General features: G+C 42.4%; 1 protein-coding gene across 2 annotated transcripts in view; it reads right to left on the bottom strand.

Moving 5' to 3' along the window:
• Positions 1-11,396: 11,396 nt before the first annotated feature.
• Positions 11,397-22,255, bottom strand: part of LOC148368482 (A disintegrin and metalloproteinase with thrombospondin motifs 5-like) — a 66,592-nt gene continuing 55,733 nt past the window's right edge. For both annotated transcript variants that reach the window (XM_088330499.1, XM_088330500.1), the window contains 3 exons: positions 21,003-21,178; positions 20,760-20,935; positions 11,397-12,125 (listed from right to left, as the gene is read on the bottom strand). In XM_088330499.1, the coding sequence (XP_088186625.1) occupies positions 11,444-12,125; positions 20,760-20,935; positions 21,003-21,178 (1,034 nt within the window). In that variant the 3' untranslated portion in view covers positions 11,397-11,443. The remainder of the gene's footprint in view (positions 12,126-20,759; positions 20,936-21,002; positions 21,179-22,255) is intronic.

Below are 22,255 nucleotides of genomic sequence, written 5' to 3'. Positions count from 1 at the left end.
ACATTCGATACTTTTGTTCGTTTACTTTTTATAAAGTCATTACCTCTATGACACAGATAAGACAGGGAAATATGGAGAAATTTCAGAGTGAAATCAAAGATGTTGTGATTGGTTCATGGACCCTTTTTAAACCCCAAAAGGAAGCTGTCAGACCGTCCTGCGAACCTACGCTTTTGCTAGGCAAGCACCGTACCCTCCGACAATCTCCTGCTGTTTCTCCAGCCCGATTACCTGTTGCTGACCTGTTTCTGGACCCGTTTCTGCCCTGCTCTTCCGTCCCGGCCATCGACCTGTTTTGCCCTGTTTCCTGCCTGATACCTGTTGCCGACCTGTTTCTGGACCCGTTTCTACCCTGCTCTTCCGTCCCGGCCCTCGACCTGTTTTGCCCTGTTTCCTGCCTGATAATTGTTGCCGACCTTTTTTCTGGACTCGATTACCGCCCTTGCTCCTCTGTCCCGGCTACCGACCAGCTCTCCTACCACCCACGACTATCCTTCCCTCGGCACTTTAACGAACGCTATTGGGTCCTGTCTCCGTTTCTGGCTTGTGACAGATGTGTAGACAAAATTTAAGACCTTTTGAATGCCTTGATTTGCGGTTATCAAAAATATTTTAAGACCTTAGGGCAGAGGTGTCAAAACAGGCGGCCCGCGGGCCAGATCAGGCCCGTTAAGGGATTGAATCCGGCCCGCGAGACAACACTCGGAGAAGCGCAAGAGAAAAACAAATTGCAGGTTGAAATATGTCAACTTGATGTTGCCAAAGCCAGGTGCCTCGAACAAAGACACTGTACTTGTTTTTCTTTCTCTCTCTTTCTCTCTCTCTCTCTCTCTCTCTCTCTTTTCCACCCCTTTTCTCTCACTCTGTCTCTGTCTCTTTCACTCTCTGTGTCTCTTTTTTTCTCTTCTTTTGCTGCTCCTTGTCTCTTTCTCTCGCTTGTTTCCTTTTTTGTCTTTTCTCTTTCTCTCTTCATACCCTTTCTTTTTCTTTTCTCTCCTTCTGCCTTTCTATTTCTCTTTGGATTTCTTTCTTCCTCTCCCTTTCTTTTCCCACTCTCTCACGGCTTTTTCTCTTTCGTTTCTCACACTCTCTCCCTCTCTCTCTTTTTCTTTCTTTGACCCGCCCGCCTCAAACAAAGACACTGTGCTTGTATTCCTTTTTCTCTCTCTCTCTCTCTCTCTCTCTCTCTCTCTCTCTCTCTCTCTCTCTCTCTCTCTCTCTCTCTCTCTCTCTCTCTCTCTCTCTCTCTCTCTCTCTCTCTCTCTCTCTCTATCTCTCTCTCTCTTTTCCACCCCTTTTCTCCCACTCTGTCTCTTTGACTCTCTGTGTCTCTTTTTTTCTCTTCTTTTGTTGCTCTTTGTCTCTTTCTCTCGCTTTTTTCCTTTTTCTCTTTTCTCTTTCTTTCTTCTTACTGTTTCTTTTTCTTTTCTCTCCTTCTGCCTTTCTATTTCTCTTTGGATTTCTTTCTTTCTCTCCTTTCTTTTCCCCCTCTCTCATGACTTTTTATCTTTTGTTTCTCACGCTCTCTCCCTCTCTCTCTTTTTCTTTCTTTGACCCGCCCGCCTCAAACAAAGACACTGTGCTTGTATTCCTTTTTTCTCTCTCCCTCTCTCTCTCTCTCTCTCCCCCTCTTTTCCACCCATTTACTCCCACTCTCTGTCTCTGTCTCTTTCACTCTCTGTGTATCTCTTTTTCTCTTCCCTTGTTGCTCTTTTTCTCCTTCTCTCTCTGTGTTTTTTTAATTTCTTTTGCTCTAACTTCCTTTTTTCCTTTTCTCTCTTTTCTCTTTCTCTCTTCATACCCTTTGCGCTTTCTTTTTCTTTTCTCTCCTTCTGCCTTTCTATTTCTCTTTGAATTTCTTTCTTCCTCTCCCTTTCTTTTCCCCCTCTCTCACGACTTTTTATCTTTTGTTTCTCACGCTCTCTCCCTCTCTCTCTTTTTCTTTCTTTGACCTGCCCGCCTCAAACAAAGACACTGTACTTGTATTTCTTTTTTTCTCTCTCCCTCTCTCTCTCTCTCTCTCCCCCTCTTTTCCACCCATTTACTCCCACTCTGTCTCTGTCTCTTTCACTCTCTGTGTCATTTTTTTTTCTCTTCTTTTGTTGCTCTTTGTCTCTTTCTCCCGCTGGGTCTTTTTCACTTCTTTTGCTCTAACTTCCTTTTTTCCTTTTCTCTCTTTTCTCTTTCTCTCTTCTTACCGTTTCTTTTTCTTTTCTCTCCTTCTGCCTTTCTATTTCTCTTTGGATTTCTTTCTTCCTCTCCCTTTCTTTTCCCCCTCTCTCACGACTTTTTCTCTTTTGTTTCTCACGCTCTCTCCCTCTCTCTCTTTTTCTTTCTTTGACCCGCCCGCTTCAAACAAAGACACTGTGCTTGTATTCCTTTCTCTCTCTCTCTCTCTCTCTCTCTCTCTCTCTCTCTCTCTCTCTCTCTCTCTCTCTCTCTTCCTTTGTTGCTCTTTGTCTCTTTCTCCCACTGTGTCTTTTTCACTTCTTTTGCTCTAACTTCCTTTTTTCCTTTTCTCTCTTTACTCTTTCTCTCTTCTTACCCTTTCTTTTCCTTTTCTCTCTTTTCTTTTTCTCTCTTCTTACCCTTTCTTTTACTTTTCTCTCCTTCTGTCTTTCTATTTCTCTTTGGCTTTCTCTCTTCCTCTCCCTTTCTCTTCCCCCTCTCTCACGACTTTTTCTCATGCTGTCTCCCTCTCTTTCTTTTTCTTTCTTTGTCCCGCCCTCTCTCCTTTTCCCTCCCTCTTTCTCTTATTTCTTTATCTCTCTTTTTCTTTCTCTTGAATCTACTCGTCCGGCCCCCGACAGAATGCTTGTCCTATCGTGTGGCCCCCAAATTAAAATGAGTTTGACACCCCTGCCTTAGGGAAACCCTGGTGCTGGCAGGCGGCTGCTGTAGAGTACTATGAAGCCCATGGCTAACTATAATCCAAACAAGAAGTACTTCAAAGTATCCGAGTATTCGTTAGCATAGAAAACACACAGACCAGTTGTTTAAATATATATATTTTATGTACATGAAAAGAAACACTATCCTTACAGTGAGGATTCTGCGTAGTCCTACGTTAAATAGCCATCTGATACAAAAGTACTACAATAAATAGACCTCATGGTATTGTTCTGATATTCACACAAAGCACTTGTACAAACAATAAATTACAAGCTCAGTGCTGTTTTTGCTGATGTGTCTTTGAGGCGGACGCCTTTGCATATGGCTTTGCATGTTTCTTGGAGTTTCCGACGCGTACATTGTATTTATACACAGTTCATGAAGGTTTACCCTGATATACATAAAGTATATCTGTGAGAGGCCGTTTGAAAAGTACATAGCTTTATGTGGTACTTCACACTTACCCATTCACACACACACTCACACGCCGGTATTGGAGGAATAGGGGTTCAGTGTCTTGCCCAAGAAGACTCGGACATTTTACTCGGAGGAGCCGGGAATCGAACCTGCGACCGCCTACCTGAGCTACTACACATAACATCATGCCCAACTACACTCTCATACAGACTGTTACTCATATACTCTTTCATACATACTACAATATCCTCACTCACATTACTGTACTTTCTCACATACACACACTACTCAACTCTCTCACCTTATCAACATACTCTCATACACAAAATACTATGCTGTTACACACATACTACTATTCTTTCTCACGTTTACCACTATACTCTCACAAATACTAATATACAATCACACACGCGCTACTATACTCTCACACCTACCACAATACTCTCTTACACATATTACAATACTCTCATGCATATTCATATGCTCTAATGACAGAGTACTAAACCTTCTCACCTTATTATTATACTCACATACAGACATTACTATGAACACATATTACCACACTCTCTCACACATACAACTATACTTTCTAACAAATAATACTATACTCTCAAACACACAATACTATCTCACACCTACCACGATACACTCTTACACACACTCATACTCTCCCACACATACTACTATACTCTCATACACACATTACTATGCTGTTACACACATACTACTATTCTTCCTCACATTTACCACTATACTCTCACATATACTAATATACAATCACACACGCGCTACTATACTCTCTCACACCTACCACAATACTCTCTTACACATATTACAATACTCTCATGCATATTCATATGCTCTCATGACACAGTGCTAAACCTTCTCACCTTATTATAATACTCACATACAGACATTACTATGCTGTTTAACCCATATTACTACAGTCTCTCACACATACAACTATACTTTCTAACAAATAATACTATATTCTCAAACACACAATACTATCTCACACCTACCACGATACACTCTTACACACACTCATACTCTCCCACACATACTACTATACTCTCATACACACATTACTATGCTGTTACAAACATACTACTATTCTTTCTCACATTTACCACTATACTCTCACAAATACTAATATACAATCACACACGCGCTACTATACTCTCTCACACCTACCAAAATACTCTCTTACACATATTACAATACTCTCATGCATATTCATATGCTCTCATGACTCAGTGCTAAACCTTCTCACTTTATTATTATACTCACATACAGACATTACTATGAACACATATTACCACACTCTCTCACACATACAACTATACTTTCTAATAAATAATACTATACTCTCAAACACACAATACTATCTCACACCTACCACGATACACTCTTACACACACTCATACTCTCCCACACATACTACTATACTCTCATACACACTTTACGATGTTGTTACAGACATACTACTATTATTTCTCACATATGCCACTATACTCTTAACAGATACTAATATACAATCACACACGCGCTACTATACTCTCTCACACCTACCACTATACACTCTAACACATTCTAATACTCTCTCACACATATTACAATACTCTCATACATATTCTTATGCTCTCATGACACAGTGCTAAACCTTTTCACCTTATTATCATACTTACATAAAGACATTACTATGCTGTTAAACACATATTACTACACTCTCTCACACATACTACTATACTCTAACAAATACTAATATCCTATCACACACGCGCTACTATGCTCTCTCACATCTACCACTATACACCCTAACACATTCTAATAGTCTCTTACACATATTAGAATACTCTCATACGTATTCATATGCTCTCATGACACAGTACTAAACCTTCTCACCTTATTATCATACTCACATACAGACATTACTATGCTGTTAAACACATATTACTGCACTCTCTCACACATACAACTATACTTTCTAACAAATAATACTATACTCTCAAACACACAATACCATGCTTTCTCACAACAACCGCCATACACTCTTACACACACTCATACTCTCCCACACATAGTGCTATGCTCTCATACACACTCTATATTACTCTCTCACAAATACCAGTATAATCTCATACATGGACAATTGTTATGTGTAATATTAAACAGGAAGCTAATTTGAAATACCCATTTAGTTATTGGCTTACCCACAGAATCACCATGGTTACCAAAAGTACTCAAAGTAAAACCTTGAGAGATCAGGTAATCATTGCACAAGGTGTAAAACTGTGAGAGAGTTATAGTAATGTGTGTGTGGGAGTATAGTAGTGTGTGAGAGAGTTAAATAATGTGCGTGAGAGTCTGTAGTATAGTGTGTTTGAGAGTATAGTGGTAGTGAAAGAGTTTAACAATGTGTGTGAGAGTTCGTAGTATAATGTGTTCCCGGGAGTATAATAGTGCATGAGAGAGTTAAATAATGTGCGCGAGAGTCTGTAGTATAGTGTGTTTGAGAGTATAGTGGTATGTGAAAGAGTTTAACAATGTGTGTGAGAGTTTGTAGTATTATGTGTTTTCGGGAGTATAATAGTGTGTGAGAGAGTTCAATAATGTGTGCGAGAGTCTTTAGTATAGTGTTTTTGAGAGTATAGTGGTAGTGAAAGAGTTTAACAACGTGTGTGAGAGTTTGTAGTATAATGCGTTTTCGGGAGTATATTAGTGTGTGAGAGAGTTAAATAATGTTTGTGAGAGTTTGTAGTATAGTGTGTATGGGAGTATAGTGGTAGTGAAAGAGTTTAACAATGTTTGTGAGAGTTTGTAGTATAATGTGTTATCTGGAGTATAATAGTGTGTGAGAGAGTTCAATAATGTGTGCGAGAGTCTGAAGTATAGTGTGGTTGAGAGTATAGTGGTATGTGAAAGAGTTTAGCAATGTGTGTGAGAGTTTGTGGTATAATGTGTTTTTGGGAGTATACTAGTGTGTGAGAGAGTTAAATAATGTGCACGAGAGTCTGTAGTATAGTGTGTTTGAGAGCATAGTGGTATGTGAAAGAGTTTAACAATGTGTGTGAGAGTTTGTAGTATAATATATTTTGGGGAGTATTATAGTATGTGAGAGAGTTAAATAATTTTGCGAAAGTCTGTAGTATAGTGTGTTTGAGAGTATAGTGGTATGTGAAAGAGTATAACAATGTGTGAGAGTTTGTAGTATATTGTGTTTTTGGGAGTATAATAGTGTGTGAGAGAGTTAAATAATTTTGCGAAAGTCTGTAGTATAGTGTGTTTGAGAGTAAAGTGGTATGTGAAAGAGTATAACAATGTGTGAGAGTTTGTAGCATAATGTGTTTTTGGGAGTATAATAGTGTGTGAGAGAGTTAAATAATTTGAGTATAGTGTTGTGTGTGATAGCATAGTCATGGGTGTATAAGAATGTCGTTGTATGTGTGAGAGTGGTGTCTGCATGAGAGTATAAAAGTATACGTGAGAGAGTCTGTTTGTGTTTTGCATAGATATGACGGTGTCTGTATGTTGTATATAGTTATGCATGTGTGAGATGATGTTGAATGTGAGAGCAAGTAGAATTCAGTTCTCAAACGGCCTCTCATGTACAGCAGGGTACACATGCACTGAGCTTGAACATTGCGTAGGGTTCAAATCCTATTTTCCATGGATGAGGATATTTCCTTTTCTCCATTTTTTCAATGAGAGCAAGTGGTTGGAAATATTTGGTCTGATTATCTGTATGTTCACTTGGAAGCAGTGCACACCAACGGGAATTTCCCAGTGTATTGTCTCGGTTTTCATTTGACTTTCACGTGTAAATCATGGAAACTGACACTCTCACACATGCAGGCACTCACACTTCGAAAATGAAGCAAATCCGAGAGAGTTTTCCGAGTTTTATAAAATGTGCAACGGGATTCGCGTAGTTCTGAGGAAGAACATTCGTCCTGACTTGTTACCAGTGTTGGTACTAACGCGTTACATAGATCAAGTGTTCCGTGGGAAGTTATCCGATTTGTGTGCCTGTGCGGTCTAGCGCCTGGCAGAGTAATCATGTAGTAATGAAATGATCTGCATTTCTATAGCGCTTTTCAAGTCAATGACTTCCCAAAGCGCTTTACAATGTGCTCCACATTTCCCAATAGCGGCTTTGCGGCCATGTAAGGCGCTAACCTGCTTATTGGGGGTATTAGGGGTTCAGTGTCTTACCCAAAGACACTTTGACATGTAACACGGACAAGCCGGGATTCGAACTGGGATCCCTTGATCCCAAGACGAGCGCTCTACCTCTTGAGCTAGCAAGTGTTCCATGGGAAATTATCCAATCTGTGTGCCTGTGCGGTCTAGCGCCTGGCAGAGTAATCATGTAGTACTCAACTATACAGCTGACTTGGTAAGGTCTCAGTTCTGTTTGATAGAATGTGCGAGAGGATTCGTGTAGTTGTGAGGAAGAACATTTGTCCTGACTTGTTACCGGTGTTGGTACTAAAGCGTTACAAAGATATTGTCAAGTGTTCTGTGGGAAATTATCCAATCTGTGTGCCTGTGCGGTCTAGCGCCTGGCAGAGTAATAATGTAGTAATGAAATTAAATGAAATGATTTGCATTTATATAGCGCTTTTCAAGTCAATGACTTCCCAAAGCGCTTTACAATGTGCTCCACATTTCCCAATAGCAGCCTTGCAGCCATGTAAGGCTCTAACCTGCTTATTGGGGGTAATAGGGGTTCAGTGTCTTACCCAAGGACACTTTGACATGTAACACGGACAAGCCGGGATTCGAACTGGGATCCCTTGATCCCAAGACGAGCGCTCTACCTCCTGAGCATAGCAAGTGTTCTGTGGGAAATTATCCAATCTGTCCAACTAGCAGGACGCACGCTTCAGCGGCACGACCGAGACGGAGCCTCCGGTAAAAACAGGGGTGGGGGACTATGCGCTGCAATAACAGCCGAATCATTGACACACACTGCTCACTCGATATACAGTTTCTAGCAGTATCGTGTAGACCAGGGGTGTCAAACTCATTTCAACTCGGGGGCCACAGGATAGAACAAACATTCTCTCAGGGGCCGGACTAATGAGGTAGGAAGAATGTAAAGGAAAGAAAGAAAGAAAGAGAGAAAAAAGGAAGAATGAAAAGAAAATATGGAGAGAAAGAAAGACAGAAAGAAAAAGAGAAAGAGAGAAAAAAGAAACAACGAAAGAAACAACAAAAGAAAGAAAAAGAGAAAGAAAGAAAGAAAGAAGAAACAACGAAAGAAAGAAAAAGAGAAAGAAAGAAAGACTAGTAAATTGAGGAGAAAGACGAAGAGAGAAAGAAATAAGAGAAAGAGAGGGAGAGAACAAGAGGGAGGGTGGGACAAAGAAAGAGAAAGGGAGAAAGCGAGAGAGAGATAAAGGAGAGCGAGAGACAGAGAATGTTAAACAAAAGAGATAAAAAGAGAAATAGTGAGAGAGGCGGAAAGAAAGACAGAGAAAAAGAAATCCAAACAGGAATAGAAAGAGAGAAGGAGAGAAAGAGAGAAGGGGAGAAAGAGGAGGTTGATGCAAGAGAGAGAGAGAGAAAGGACAGAGAAAGGGAAAAAAGGAAGGGAGAGCCAAAGGAGGTAAAAAGACACAGATAGAAAAACATAAGAAGATGAACAAAGAAAGAAAAAGAGAGACAGAGCGAGTGAAAGAGAGAGAGATTGAAGGTGAGGGAAAAAGGGAGGACGAGAGAGAGAGTGGAAGAGAGAGAGAGAGAAAGAAAGAAATACAAGTGCAGCGTTTGTGAGAGGCGCCTGGCTTTGGCAAAATCAAGTGGACATATTTTAACCTGCAGCTCGTTTTTCTCTTGCGCTTGCTTCCCTCAGCTTTGTCTCGCGGGCCGGATTCAATCCCTTAGCGGGCCTGATCTGGCCCACGGGCCGGCAGTTTGACACCCGTGGTGTAGACCCTTCTATTTACCGAGAGAGCTGACTGCGGTCATTGTGGTTGCTGTACGTTCCACCGGACGCTAACGTTAGCATAGCGCTAAATCTCCTGCCTGCTGCTATCAATAAACAGCAGCTTGCACACCCCGATGGAGCTTTTATCGTCGCCGGCGACTTTAATCAGGCATGCTTAAGGACTGTACTTCCCAAATTCATTCAATACGTGGACTGAACAATTAGGGAAAAAACACTGGACCGTGTGTACAGTAAGATCAAACATCTAGTTGGATCCGCCCATCTCTGTTATCCAATTTGTGTGCCTGTGCAGTCGGCACGAGCGGGTGGTTAGCGCGCAGCCTTGCGGTTCGGGATTCGATTCCAGCTACTGTAACCTACCCGTATGGAGTTTGGATGTTCTCCCTGTGCCCCTGCAAGTCAGGTTAAATGGCCGGTCAGAATTGTCCCAAGGTGTTAATGAACAAGTGAATGGTTGTATGTCAGTGTGCCCTGCGACTGGCTGGCAACCAGTTCAGGGTGTCCCTTTCCCACTGCCGGAAAATAGCTGGGTTGGGTGCTCCTGGACCCCCGCGACCCTAGTGTGGATAATGTGCGCAGAAGATAGATGAATGGATGTAACTAATGATTGTTTTCAGTAACGTGCCCAACACTGGTTGCAAATAAGAATATTCTTCCTGAGGTGTAACAGAGTCAAGGGACATTGAGATCCCAAGCAAGTCCCAACCAAAGTCCAGCTGGTTCCTCTACTTGTTCGGAGTTTATTCCTGTCCAGAACGAACTGATTCTAAAGCACCATTTCAAAACCGAATGTTTGGGTTCCCCCATCCATCGTTGGTCCACATCTGCCCTGTTCCCCGTAAACTGGACCGCCAGAGCAGTGAAGTAAGCTGGACGGCAAATGTCTCCACACGCTCACACACAAAGACAAGACTTGTTTTGGATGCTGAAACCAAGTTGAGTCACCAACATGCAACACGGGAGTCCTTGAAAAAACAAAACATGTCCTTGCTTGACTCTGCAAGCGTAAAACTGAGACATTCTTCAAGCAATCTCTGTGAGACTTGGTCCAAGATTCACAGTCTTAAGGGGCCGGTCACACAGACATTTGTGGCTGAATCACGGCTAAAATTTTGCATTTTTTTTTGCCCGTGGTTGCCCGCGATGGAAAATGCGCAAAATTGGCCAACCCGCTGTTCATCGGTGGTATGCCCGCAAAACACGCCGGCGACTGTTCCGCTTCCTCATCGCATCATTTCTGCGTCATTTTCTCGTGTGGACCACAGGTATAAAAGCTCCCGAGCCGGTGTTAAGCCCAAATCCGACTCCTACGCAACACCCCCAACCACCCCCCCCCACCCCTCGCGTGAACGCGCATTCTGCTGCGATCGCTTTTGACTTTTTCATCCGCGTTAACAAACGCATTTTGTAGAATACGATCGCACTTTATTGTTTAAATAAACGCGTTATATAGACTAGGATCTCCCAATTGTTATAATTAGCTCACTTTATTGTTTTAATAAGCGTTTTATATAGAATACGATCGCTTTTGTTGCAGCAGTTTACGCGAGGGGGGGGGGATTTACAGTTCGATTACGTTCACAACAAAAACGAAGACGGAATGGTTTAAGTTGTATTACATTCCCAACAAATGCAAGACGAAGTGGTTTTGGTTATATGTTCGCCATTACATTCCCTAAAAGTGAGATAAAACGAGGTAAAAGTGGGGATGCGAATCTCGACAGGGATGCATTTCTCGGGTAACACCGGGCTGTAGAAATCATAACCGCTCAAGACACAGTCCAGTGAAGATCAAGATTTCAAGCTTTGGCATCATTTTTATTTTATTATCTTGAAAAGAAATGTCAAGAAATAAAAATGGATTAAGACGAGGTCACTACGCTGACGGGGATCCGTGTTCACCCCCTTGACGTCACGAGCACAACTGACGTGTGCTTGGCAAATCGCGCTGTATATACGCGGAGAAAGGCGTTTGACTGTCACACGCGTAACACGCTAATTTCACGTAATAACACCGCGATACAGGCGCAGAACACGCTATTACCAGAAATTTCTGGCCGTGGTTCAGCCGCAAATGTCTGTGTGACCGGCCCCTTAGGTTGGCGATTCTGTCCAAAAACCGACTGGTCCTAGTTCCACCGAGCGACATTCTTATAGGACCTCTTTTGTTGTGCAATGCTAACATTTTCTCACAAGACAGTGTTTAAAAGCGGAAGGGCGGGAATTGAGCAAACATCCCTTGGACAGCTTCCCGCTATGGTCCTTGCACTGAACGGTCCGACTCTGCCAACCCGTGTCGCAAGTCCTGGAGCAGCTCATCCATACTCCTGTCACCCATTGAGGTCCAGGAGCCGGGGTAGACAGCCCGGAAGCCAAAGTCGGTTCCGGAACCAATATGGTAGGAGTAGGGGAAGACGTCGTAGCTCTTCTGGTGCTAGCTTTTGTCGTGTCCGTCGTGGGACCCTGCAAATGGGCCAAATTCGAACTCTGGACAAGCAGCGATGGTAGCTGCTGCGGAGCGGTCCTGCGTGGCATGAAGAAGCTGTAACGAACATCTAGCGACTTTTTGGCATCGGTGGCGAGGATCTGGACGACCAAGGCTTCGTTGAGGGCCCCCGGTCCCATGCTGTGGAGCCACTCGTCTCTTTGACTCCAGCCGCTGTAGTTGAGCACCGAGCCGTTGAGCGGGATGATGGTTTCCGAGGTGGAGATCATGAACTTGCCGTTGAGGAGGTAATCCCCGCTGGGTTTTCGGAGGGCCAGGTAGGCGGTGAAGCGAGTCTGGTCTTTCGCCTTGTGCTGACGGACTTTGATGTGGGTGGAGCCGGCAGGGATCTTGACTACATCAGTGTAGCCCTTACTGAGGGAGAAAGTAGAGATTTGATTAGTGAAATGGTAAGTCAATATTTCGATGCAGAAGCTAGTTTTAGTAGTACCGTATTTTCCGCACTATAAGGCGCACCTAAAAGTCTTAATTTTTTTCAAAAGCTGACCATGCGCCTTATAATACAGTGCGCCTTATATATGGCTCAATACTAAATTCGCAAGGTCTCGCAACTTACGCAACAGCCGCCGACTCGATTTTCCCAGGAACGCGAAGTCGTTCGCGGTGTATGCTGGGATTTATATACCGGCGTTTCATTGGCTAACCAATGTGTCAATCATCCGTTAAATCGATCGCTATTGGCTGAATTTATTCGGAGCCTCGGATTGGCTAGAGCGCCAAAACAAACCCTGCAATTGGCCGAAAAAGATGTGTCAATCATCCGTTAAATCGATCGCTATTGGCTGAAGTTATTCGGAGCCTCGGATTGGCTTGATGGCCAAAACAAACCCTGCAATTGGCCGAAAAAGATGAGTCAATCATCCGTTAAATCGATCGCTATTGGCTAAAGTTATTTGGAGCCCCGGATAGGCTAGAGGGCCGAAACAAACCCTGCAATTGGCCGAAAAAGATGTGTCAATCATCCGTTAAATCGATCGCTATTGGCTGAAGTTATTGGAGCCTCGGATTGGCTAGAGGGCCAAAACAAACCCTGCAATTGGCCGAGTTTAGCAATGGCGTAGCAAGCTTAGCAAGCTTGCTAAACTACGCCATAAAGAAACATGTTTCATTAGTCTGTATTTGTAAATATTTGACTCTCCTGGATTGACTTCACTCACGGTTGTAAGAAGACCATGATTGCGCATCATTATTGAACGTGAGAACTTAGGTGAGCTATGCGGCTTTATATTTTCCCGGTATCTTGTTTTAGAACGATCTTGATGTTTCTGTGATAAGTTGAGTGAATTCAACTCAATTCCAAGTGTTTATTGTCATATGCACAGTAAAGTTGCGAGCGAAAAAGAAAATAGAAACTAAGGAATGGTTGGCATTTCTTGAATTCCAAGACTTTAACCTTCCGAATGATATTTGAAATGACGCATTGGAGTGACATCGTACGGACACCGCATCCGCATGTGTCTGGGACACGTATTTGCTTCTGTGCAAACTTTGGGAATGTTAAGGGGGTAATAAGTTGGACTGAATCATCTGACTGTTTTGTCCACGTTCCCATTGTAGCGCCTTATAATTTGGTGCGCCCTATAGTGCGGAAAAGTGTCCATCTGGAGACGCCCAGTTTACAGCCTTAAAAACTGTATTTTACTTCGGCAAATTTTTAGACATTGTGAAAGAGTTGTAAGTGTTTGACTTCTCTTTCTACACGTCAATCCACAATTGTGCACATTTGGGCATAATGCTCACGCGTAAAAATGGATTCCAGGTTGCATTTGTGCCTGTTTATTATCAGTTTCCCAAAGTGTCCATCTGGAGACGGCCAGTTTACAGCCCTGAAAACTGTATTTTACTTTGGACAATTTTTAGACATTGTGAAAGAGTTGTGAGTGTTTGACTTCTTTTTCTACAAGTCAATCCACAATTGTGCACATTTGGGCATAATGCTCACGCGTAAAAATGGATTCCAGGTTGCATTTGTGCCTGTATATTATCAGTTTCCAATAGTGTCCATCTGGAGACGCCCAGTTTACAGCCTTAAAAACTGTATTTTACTTCGGCCAATTTTTAGACATTGTGAAAGAGTTGTGAGTGTTTTACTTCTCTTTCTACAAGTCAATCCACAATTGTGCATATTTGGGCATAATGCTCAAGCATAAAAATGGATTCCGGGTTGCATTAGTGCCTGTTTATTATCAGTTTCCAAAAGTGTCCATTTGGAGACGGCCAGTTTACAGCCCTAAAAACTGTACTTTACAATTTTTAGACATTGTGAAAGAGTTGTAAGTGTTTGACTTCTCTGCATTTGTGCCTGTTTATTATCAGCTCTGATCTCAATACCGATCGTAAAACTATGTTGTTAATTTCGTTGGCTAACCAATGTGTCGATTTATATTTGAACCGGTCACTGTGGGCCAAGCGTTTTTGAATCCGAATTGGTCATGACGTTTTTTTTTTCTCACAGGGACGGTGAAAAAAAAGCTCTCTTGGCTAATTGCAGCCAAGAGAATCAATAAAAAGTTGAGAGAATAACGGCAATACCAGAAGTTATCTGATGAATCTATTTATTTTTAGCGTTATGGAGCCAAAGTGACTGATCGCGAAATCATGCAGGAGAGCTTTTAGGCGGATTTTTTTTTTTTTTTTTTTTTTTTTATGTCGGCATTAAAATGTGTTTAGGAGTAAATATTTTACATGGTTGGATTCATTGAACTCTCTTGTATACTAACAGACCATGTTGTGGCGGACCCAAACGCAGAACAGCAGAAAGCGAGGCAAGGTGCTTAAAAATGATGGTGTCTAAACAAAATCCTCAACAAAGCAACAAACAAATGACCAAAACAACAACGACAACAGGCTCTGTCCAAAATGTCTTAAAGAAGACTTGGGGTAATTATGGTCAGTTGTCTGGCGATGGACACCCCTGTCCCAATTCAGAAGCCATTAGGCGCCCTCTGGTGGAGGGGCTGAAGTGATTCAGCAGTAGTGCGGTGTGGTTCAGGTTGTATAGTCGTAACTACAGTTTGCAGTTGCGGTGTTACACCAACAGACCCCGTTTTGGCTCTAAGACTCTATGGAAACTTGTAAATTAAAGCCCAATAAACAAAATATGTTTACTTTGGAGACCGCCTATGAGGCAAACCCATCGAACAAACTGTAAACACCCAAAAACGACAGCAACGCACCCAAAGCAACACCACGCCCACTACTCCAATTTGGCACCGAAGGTTTTGTCATGATTGCCGATTACCGGACAGATGATTGGCTGACATCCTCTTTTTAAACCCCCGGTTTCCAAGAGGAAGCCGTCAGATCGTTATGCGAACTGTTGCCTTCAGCTCAGTAAGCCTTTTCGTACGACTCCGTTCCCGCCCTGCTTTTTTTCTGCCTGATCTTTGTTGCCAACCTGTTTCCAGACCTGACTACGCCCCGTTTTGCCTTGCACATTGTTTTGAAACCATTATTATTTCGTAGATTTTATCACTCATCAAACGTCACCCAATTTAAGCAAATAAAGAATGAAATGTTAACTTTTGTCTATAGTAGTGTCTTGAAAACTTTTTTTAAGCCAATTAAAAAAAAAAGTCCCACGGAGCACCACTAGTTGGTGCTGTCGCATCTCCGTTAAAAGTACATTCGAATGAGAGATAGCTTGCGCTAGACCGCACAGGCATAGTACAACAGTTTGACTGTAAACCAGGGGTGTCAAAGAGGCAGCCCGCGGGCCAGATCAGGCCCGCTAAGTGACTGAATCCAGACCGCGAGACAACCTTCGGAGAAGCGCAAGAAAAAAACAAGCTGCAGGTTGAAATATGTCCACTTGATGTTGCCAAAGCCAGGTGCCACGAACAAAGACACTGTACTTGTATTTATTTCTCTCTCTCTCTCTTTCTCTCACTCGCTTGGTTTTCTCTCTCTCTCTCTCTCTCTCTTGCTCTCTCCCTCTCTCTTTCTCTCACTCGCTTGCTTTTCGCTTTCTCTCTCTCTTTATCTCTCGCTTTTGCTTTTCTCTCTCTCCAGCTCTAGCTTTTAGCTCTCTCTCTCTCTCTCTCTCTCTCTCTCTCTCTCCCTCCCGCTTGCCTTTTGCTTTGTCTCTCTCGCTCTCACTTTTTACTTTCTCTCTATCTCTCTCTCTCTCTCTCTCTCTCTCTTTCTCTCTCTCTCTCTCTCGCTTGGTTTTTGCATTATCTCTCTTTCGCTCTAGCTTTTTGCTTTCTCTCTCTTTCTTTTCTCTCTCTCTCTATCTCTCTCGCTTTTTGTTTTCTCTCTCTCTTTCTCCCTCTCTCTCTCTCTCTTGCTTGCTTTTCGCTTTTGCTCTCTCTGGTTCTCCCTTTCTCTCTCTTTCTCTCTCTCTCTCTCTCTCTCTCTATTTCTCTCTCTCTCTCTCTATCTCTTTCTCTCTCTCTCTCTCTGTCTCTCTCTTGCGCTTTTCTCTCTTTCTTGCTTGCTTTTCGCTTTCTCTCTCTCTCTCTCTCTCTCTCGCTCTCACTTTCACTCTCTTTTGCTCGAACTTTTCCCTTTCTCTCTCTCTTGCTTTTCACTCACTCTCGCTCTCGCTTTTCACTTTCTCTCGCTCTCGCTTTTCACTCTCTCTCGCTTTCCCCTCGCTCTCATTTTCCCTTTCTATATTTGTCTCTCTCTCTCTCTCTCTCTCTCTCTCTCTCTCTCTCTCTCTCTTACTCTCTCTCTCTTTACCTCTCTTTCTCTCTCTCTCTGTCTCTCTCTTGCACTTTTCTCTCTTTCTTACTTGCTTTTCCTCTCTCTCGCTCTCGCTCTTCACTCTCTCTCGCTTTCCCCTCGCTCTCATTTTCCCTTTCTATATTTCTCTCTCTCTCTCTCTCTCTTCCTCTCTCTCTCTCTCTTCCTCTCTCTCTTTCCCTCTCTTTCTCTCTCTCTCTGTCTCTCTCTTGCGCTTTTCTCTCTTTCTTGCTTGCTTTTCGCTTTCTCTCTCTCTCTCTCCCTCTCACTTTCTTTTCCTCGAACTTTTCCCTTTCTGTCTCTCTTGCTTTTCACTCACTCTCGCTCTCGCTTTTCACTTTCTCTCGCTCTCGCTCTTCACTCTCTCTCGCTTTCCCCTCGCTCTCATTTTCCCTTTCTATATTTCTCTCTCCCTGTCTCTCTCTTACTCTCTCTCTCTCTTTCTCTCTCTCTCTCTCTCTTTCTCTCTCTCTCTCTCTCTTTCCCCCTCTTTCTCTCTCTTTGTCTCTCTCTTGCGCTTTTCTCTCTTTCTTGCTTGCTTTTCGCTTTCTCTCTCTCTCTCGCTCTCACTTTCACTCTCTTTCGCTCGAACTTTTCCCTTTCTCTCTCTCTTGCGTTTCACTCACTCTCGCTCTCGCTTTCCCCTCGCTCTCGCTTTCCCCTCGCTCTCATTTTCCCTTTCTCTTACTCTCTCTCTCTCTCTCTCTCTCTTTCTCTCTCTCACTTTCCCCTATCCCTCTCTTGGTCTCACTTTCTCTCTTCCTCTCTCTCTCTCTGTCTCTCGCTCTCCCCTTCTCTCTTTCTCTCTAATCTACTAGTCTGGCCCCCGAGAGAATATTTGTTCTAACGTGTGGCCCTCGAGTAAAAATGAGTTTGACACCCCTGCTGTAAACACTAGTCTAGGGAGCGGGTTTTGCTGAATTTTGTCATAAAATTCATTTTGTAACGCCCAAATAATGTAAAAATTTTGCTTTGATGGCTCTTTGAGTCAAAAACATGATTACGTTGATCAAGAGTTAGAGTATCCGGATACATTTTGGTGGTGATCGTTTACTGTATTCATACGGCAACAAGGGTCCTCCATGCTAATGCTAACACTATTTACACACAAAGACCTTCTATATATAAGGTCCAATGTTCAATCATGACTTGAAATAGATTGGAAAAATAAATGCCATTTTTAGACCAATTACGGTCAACTTCCTGTTGCCAATTGCCAAGTTTAGCATAGTTTTCCATGACTAAACCTCGATAAGAACAACATGGTTTCAAACGGGGTAGCCCAGGCTTGAAACGACATGAAAAACACAAACTTATGAGGATGACTAACGTATAGTATCCTAGTTTTTATGTCTGCCGATATAAAAAATAAACTAAATACCGTATTTTCCGCACTAAGGCGCACCTAAAAGCTGACCATGCGCCTTATAATACAGTGCGCCTTATATATGGATAAACATTAAGTCGCAAAGTCTTCCCACTAACTTGCAGCCGCCGACTAGATTTTCCCCCGAAGGCGAAGTAGTCCGCGGTGTATGCTGGGATTTATTTACCGGCGTTTCATTGGCCAACCAATGTGTCAATCATCGTTTGAATCGATCACTATTGGCTAAAGTTATTCGGAGGTCAATAGGCGGATCCTTTTTATCATTTACAGGCTGGCATTGGCTTATACGGCAAAACAAAGCCTGCAATTGGCCGAAAAAGATAAATGTGAATAGCACGTGGTTGACGGCATACAGAAAGCATTTTTTACTACACTGTATTTGTAAATATTTTATTCTCCTGGATTTACTACACTCACGGATATAAGAGGACATTGGCTGCCCATTATTATGAACACAACGACTTCGGTGAGCTACTCCGGTTATATATTATCCCTGTATCTTGTTTTAGACTGAACTCGATGTTTCTGTGATAAGCGGTGCAGATAATGGATGGAATGGAGTGTCTATTTTTAAATTCAACTCAATTCCAAGTGTTTATTGTCATAGGCACAGTAAAGTTGCGAGCGAAAAAGAAAATAGAAACTAAGGAATGGTTGGCATTTCTTGAATCCCAAGACTTTAACCTTCCGAATGATATTCGAAATAATGCATTTGAGTGACATCGTACGGACACCGCATCCGCACGTGTTCTCGACACGTATTTGCGTCTTTGCAAGCTTTGGGAATGTTAAGGGGGTAATCAGTTGGACTGAACCATCCGACTGTTTTGTCGACGTTTCCATTGTAGTGCCTTATAATCCGGTGCGTCTTATGTATGTCAAAAATAGGAACAAAAACTATTTTTTCGGCGTGCGCCCAACAACCCGGTGCGCCTTATAGTGCGGAAAATACGGTAATAACATGGAAGCAAGAAGACACTCACATTCATCAAACATTCATTCCAACCTGGTGACGACACGCTAACAACGACATGCTAAGACCTACATGGTAACGAGTACATGATAAAGAGTAAAAGCTAATGAGTTGATGCTAAAGAGTAAATGCTAAAAGATGAATGCTAACGAGTAGATGCTAATGACTACATGCTAACGAGTGGATGGTAACGGCGACCTGCTAAAGACTACACAATAACAAAGATACGCTAACACCTACATGCTAACGAGTGCTAACAAGTACATGCCAAAGAGTACATGCTAATGACTTGATGCTAATGAGTAAATGCTGATGGGTGAATGCAAACGAGTAGATGCTGAAAACTAAATGCTAACGAGTAGATGCTAACGACTACATACTAACGAGTAGACGCTTATGGCAACCTGCTTATGACTACACACTAACAACAACATACTAACACCTACATGCTAACGAGTGCTAACAAGTACATGATAAAGAGTAAATGCTAATGAGTTGATGCTAATGACTAAATGCTAATGAGTAGATGGTAACGGCGACTTGCTAATGACTACACACTAACAAAGATACGCTAACACCTACATGCGAATGAGTGCTGACAGGTACACGCCAGAGAGTAAATGCTAATGAGTCTATGCTAATGAGTTAATGCTGATGGGTGAATGCCAACGAGTAGATGCTAACGACTAGATGCGTTTGACTACATGCTAATGAGCAGACTCTAATGGCAGCCTACTAATGACTACATGCTAACAAACGACAAGATAACACTTACATGCTAGTGAGTGCTAAGGAGTACATGCTAAAGAGTAAAGGCTAATGAGTTGATGCCGACGGGTAAATGCTAAGGAGTAAATGCTATTGACTACAGGCAATCGACTACATGCTATTAACATGTTCACACCTACATGATAATGAGTGCTAATGAGTACATGCTACAGAGTAAATGCTAATGGATGATGCTAATGACTAAATGCTAATGGATAAATGGTAACGAGGAGATGCTAACCACTACAAGTTTCGACTATATGCTTATGAGTAAACGCTAACGGCAACATGCTTATGACTACACGCTGACAACTACACGCTAACACCTCTTGATAACGAGTGCTAACAAGTACATGATAAAGAGTAAATGCTACTGAGTTGATGCTAATGACTAAATGCTCATAGGCAAATGCTGAAAAGTAAATGCTATTGACTACAAGCTAGCGAGTAGATGCTAACGACAACATGCTTATGACTACACATTAACAACTATGTGCTAACACCTACACTCTAACGAGTGCAAGTACATGATAAAGAGTAAACGCTAATGAGTTGAGGCTAATGACTAAATGATAACAAGTAAATGCTAAAAACTACATGCTAACCAGTAGACGCTAACGGCCACATGTTAATGACTACACGCTAGCACCTACGTGCTAACGAGTGCTAACAAGTGCATGATAAAGAGTAAATGCTACAGAGTTGGCGCTAATGACTAAATGCTGACGAGTAGATGCTAATGACTACATGCTAACGAGTGCTAACAAGTACATGATAAAGAGTAAATGCTACTGAGTTGATGCTAATGACTAAATGCTCATAGGCAAATGCTGAAAAGTAAATGCTATTGACTACATGCTAGCAAGTAGATGCTAACGACAACATGCTTATGACTACACACTAACAACAATGTGCTAACACCTACACTAACGAGTGAAAGTACATGATAAAGAGTAAACGCTAATGAGTTGAGGCTAATGACTAAATGATAACAAGTAAATGCTAACAACTACATGCTAACCAGTAGACGCTAACGGCCATATGTTAATGACTACGTGCTAACGAGTGCTAACAAGTACATGATAAAGAGTAAATGCTACTGAGTTGGCGCTAATGACTAAATGCTGACGAGTAGATGCTAATGACTACATGCTAACGAGTAGATGATTACCTTCTCTTGGTAAAGTTGCCCACCACCCGGACGCAGCCGGTGCTGTCCCCTCCACAAATTCCGCACTTGTCGAACTGAAGTTTGGAGCCTATGATTCCGTCGCATCCCGTCCGCAGGCACTTTCCCTTCACGCACACCGAGCTGCTGTACGGACGGCATTCCGTCCCGTCGATCACCTGAAAACAAAACCCGGTGAGGGTCTTCGCCTCGGGAACGTTTACAGAGTCGGGGTCAAAAACTCACCCTGTGAGAGAACACCACGTAGTACCCGGTTCCCTTTGCTCTGCAGGTGAGTTTGCAGACGTCTTTCGGGAGAACTCCGGCATATTTGGGAACCCACTCTACAAAGGTCTTCACCCCTTTGGGGTCCGTCTGGGGGCCGTTGCGGACCTCGCATTGCTCCTGACGGAAACTCTTATCTAGAGGGGGACGGTATCAAAGGAAACAGTTTGTGTCGGTACCTCAGGCGTGTCGGACTCAATTTGGATCGGGGGCCTTTCCCTAACAAGTACATGATGAAGAGTAAATGCTAACGAGTTGATGCTAATGACTGAATGCTAACAAGTAGATGGTAACAACTACATGCTAACGAGTTGACAATAACAGCAACATGCTTATGACTGCACGCTAACAACAGCATGGTAATACCTACATGCTAACGAGTGCTAACAAGTACATGATAAAGCGTAAATGCTACTGAGTTGATGATGATGACTAAACGCTAGGGAGTAGATGCTAACAACTACCTGCTAACAAGTTGACGCTAACGGCAACATGCTTATGACTAACCACTAACAACAACATACTAATACCTACATGCCAACGAGTGCTAACAAGTACATGATGAAGAGTAAATGCTAATGAGTTGATACTAATGACTAAATGCTAAGGAGTAGATGCTAACAACTACATGCTAACGAGTTGACGCTAACAGCAACATGGTTATGACTAAACGCTAACAACAGCATGCTAATACCTACATGCTAACGAGTGCTAACAAGTACATGATAAAGAGTAAATGCTAACGAGTTGATGCTAATGACTGAATGCTAACAAGTAGATGGTAACAACTACATGCTAACGAGTTGACACTAACAGCAACATGCTTATGACTGCACGCTAACAACAGCATGGTAATACCTACATGCTAACGAGTGCTAACAAGTACATGATAAAGCGTAAATGCTACTGAGTTGATGATGATGACTAAATGCTAGGGAGTAGATGCTAACAACTACATGCTAACGAGTTGACGCTAACGGCTACATGCCTATGACTACACACTAACAACAACATGCTAATACCTACATGCTAACGAGTGCTAACAAGTACATTATAAAGAATAAATGCTAATGAATTGATGCCAATGACTAAATACTAACCAGTAGATGCTAACAACTACCTGCTAATGAGTTGACGCTAACAGCAACATGATAATGACTACACGCTAACAACGAATTGCTAATACCTACATGCTAACGAGTGCTAACAAGTAC

Source organism: Urocampus carinirostris, chromosome 3, assembly GCF_059441175.1.
Source record: "Urocampus carinirostris isolate Australia breed hairy pipefish chromosome 3, RoL_Ucar_1.0, whole genome shotgun sequence".
Taxonomy (NCBI): Eukaryota; Metazoa; Chordata; class Actinopteri; order Syngnathiformes; family Syngnathidae; genus Urocampus; species Urocampus carinirostris.
This window is presented reverse-complemented; position numbering and strand designations above follow the sequence as displayed.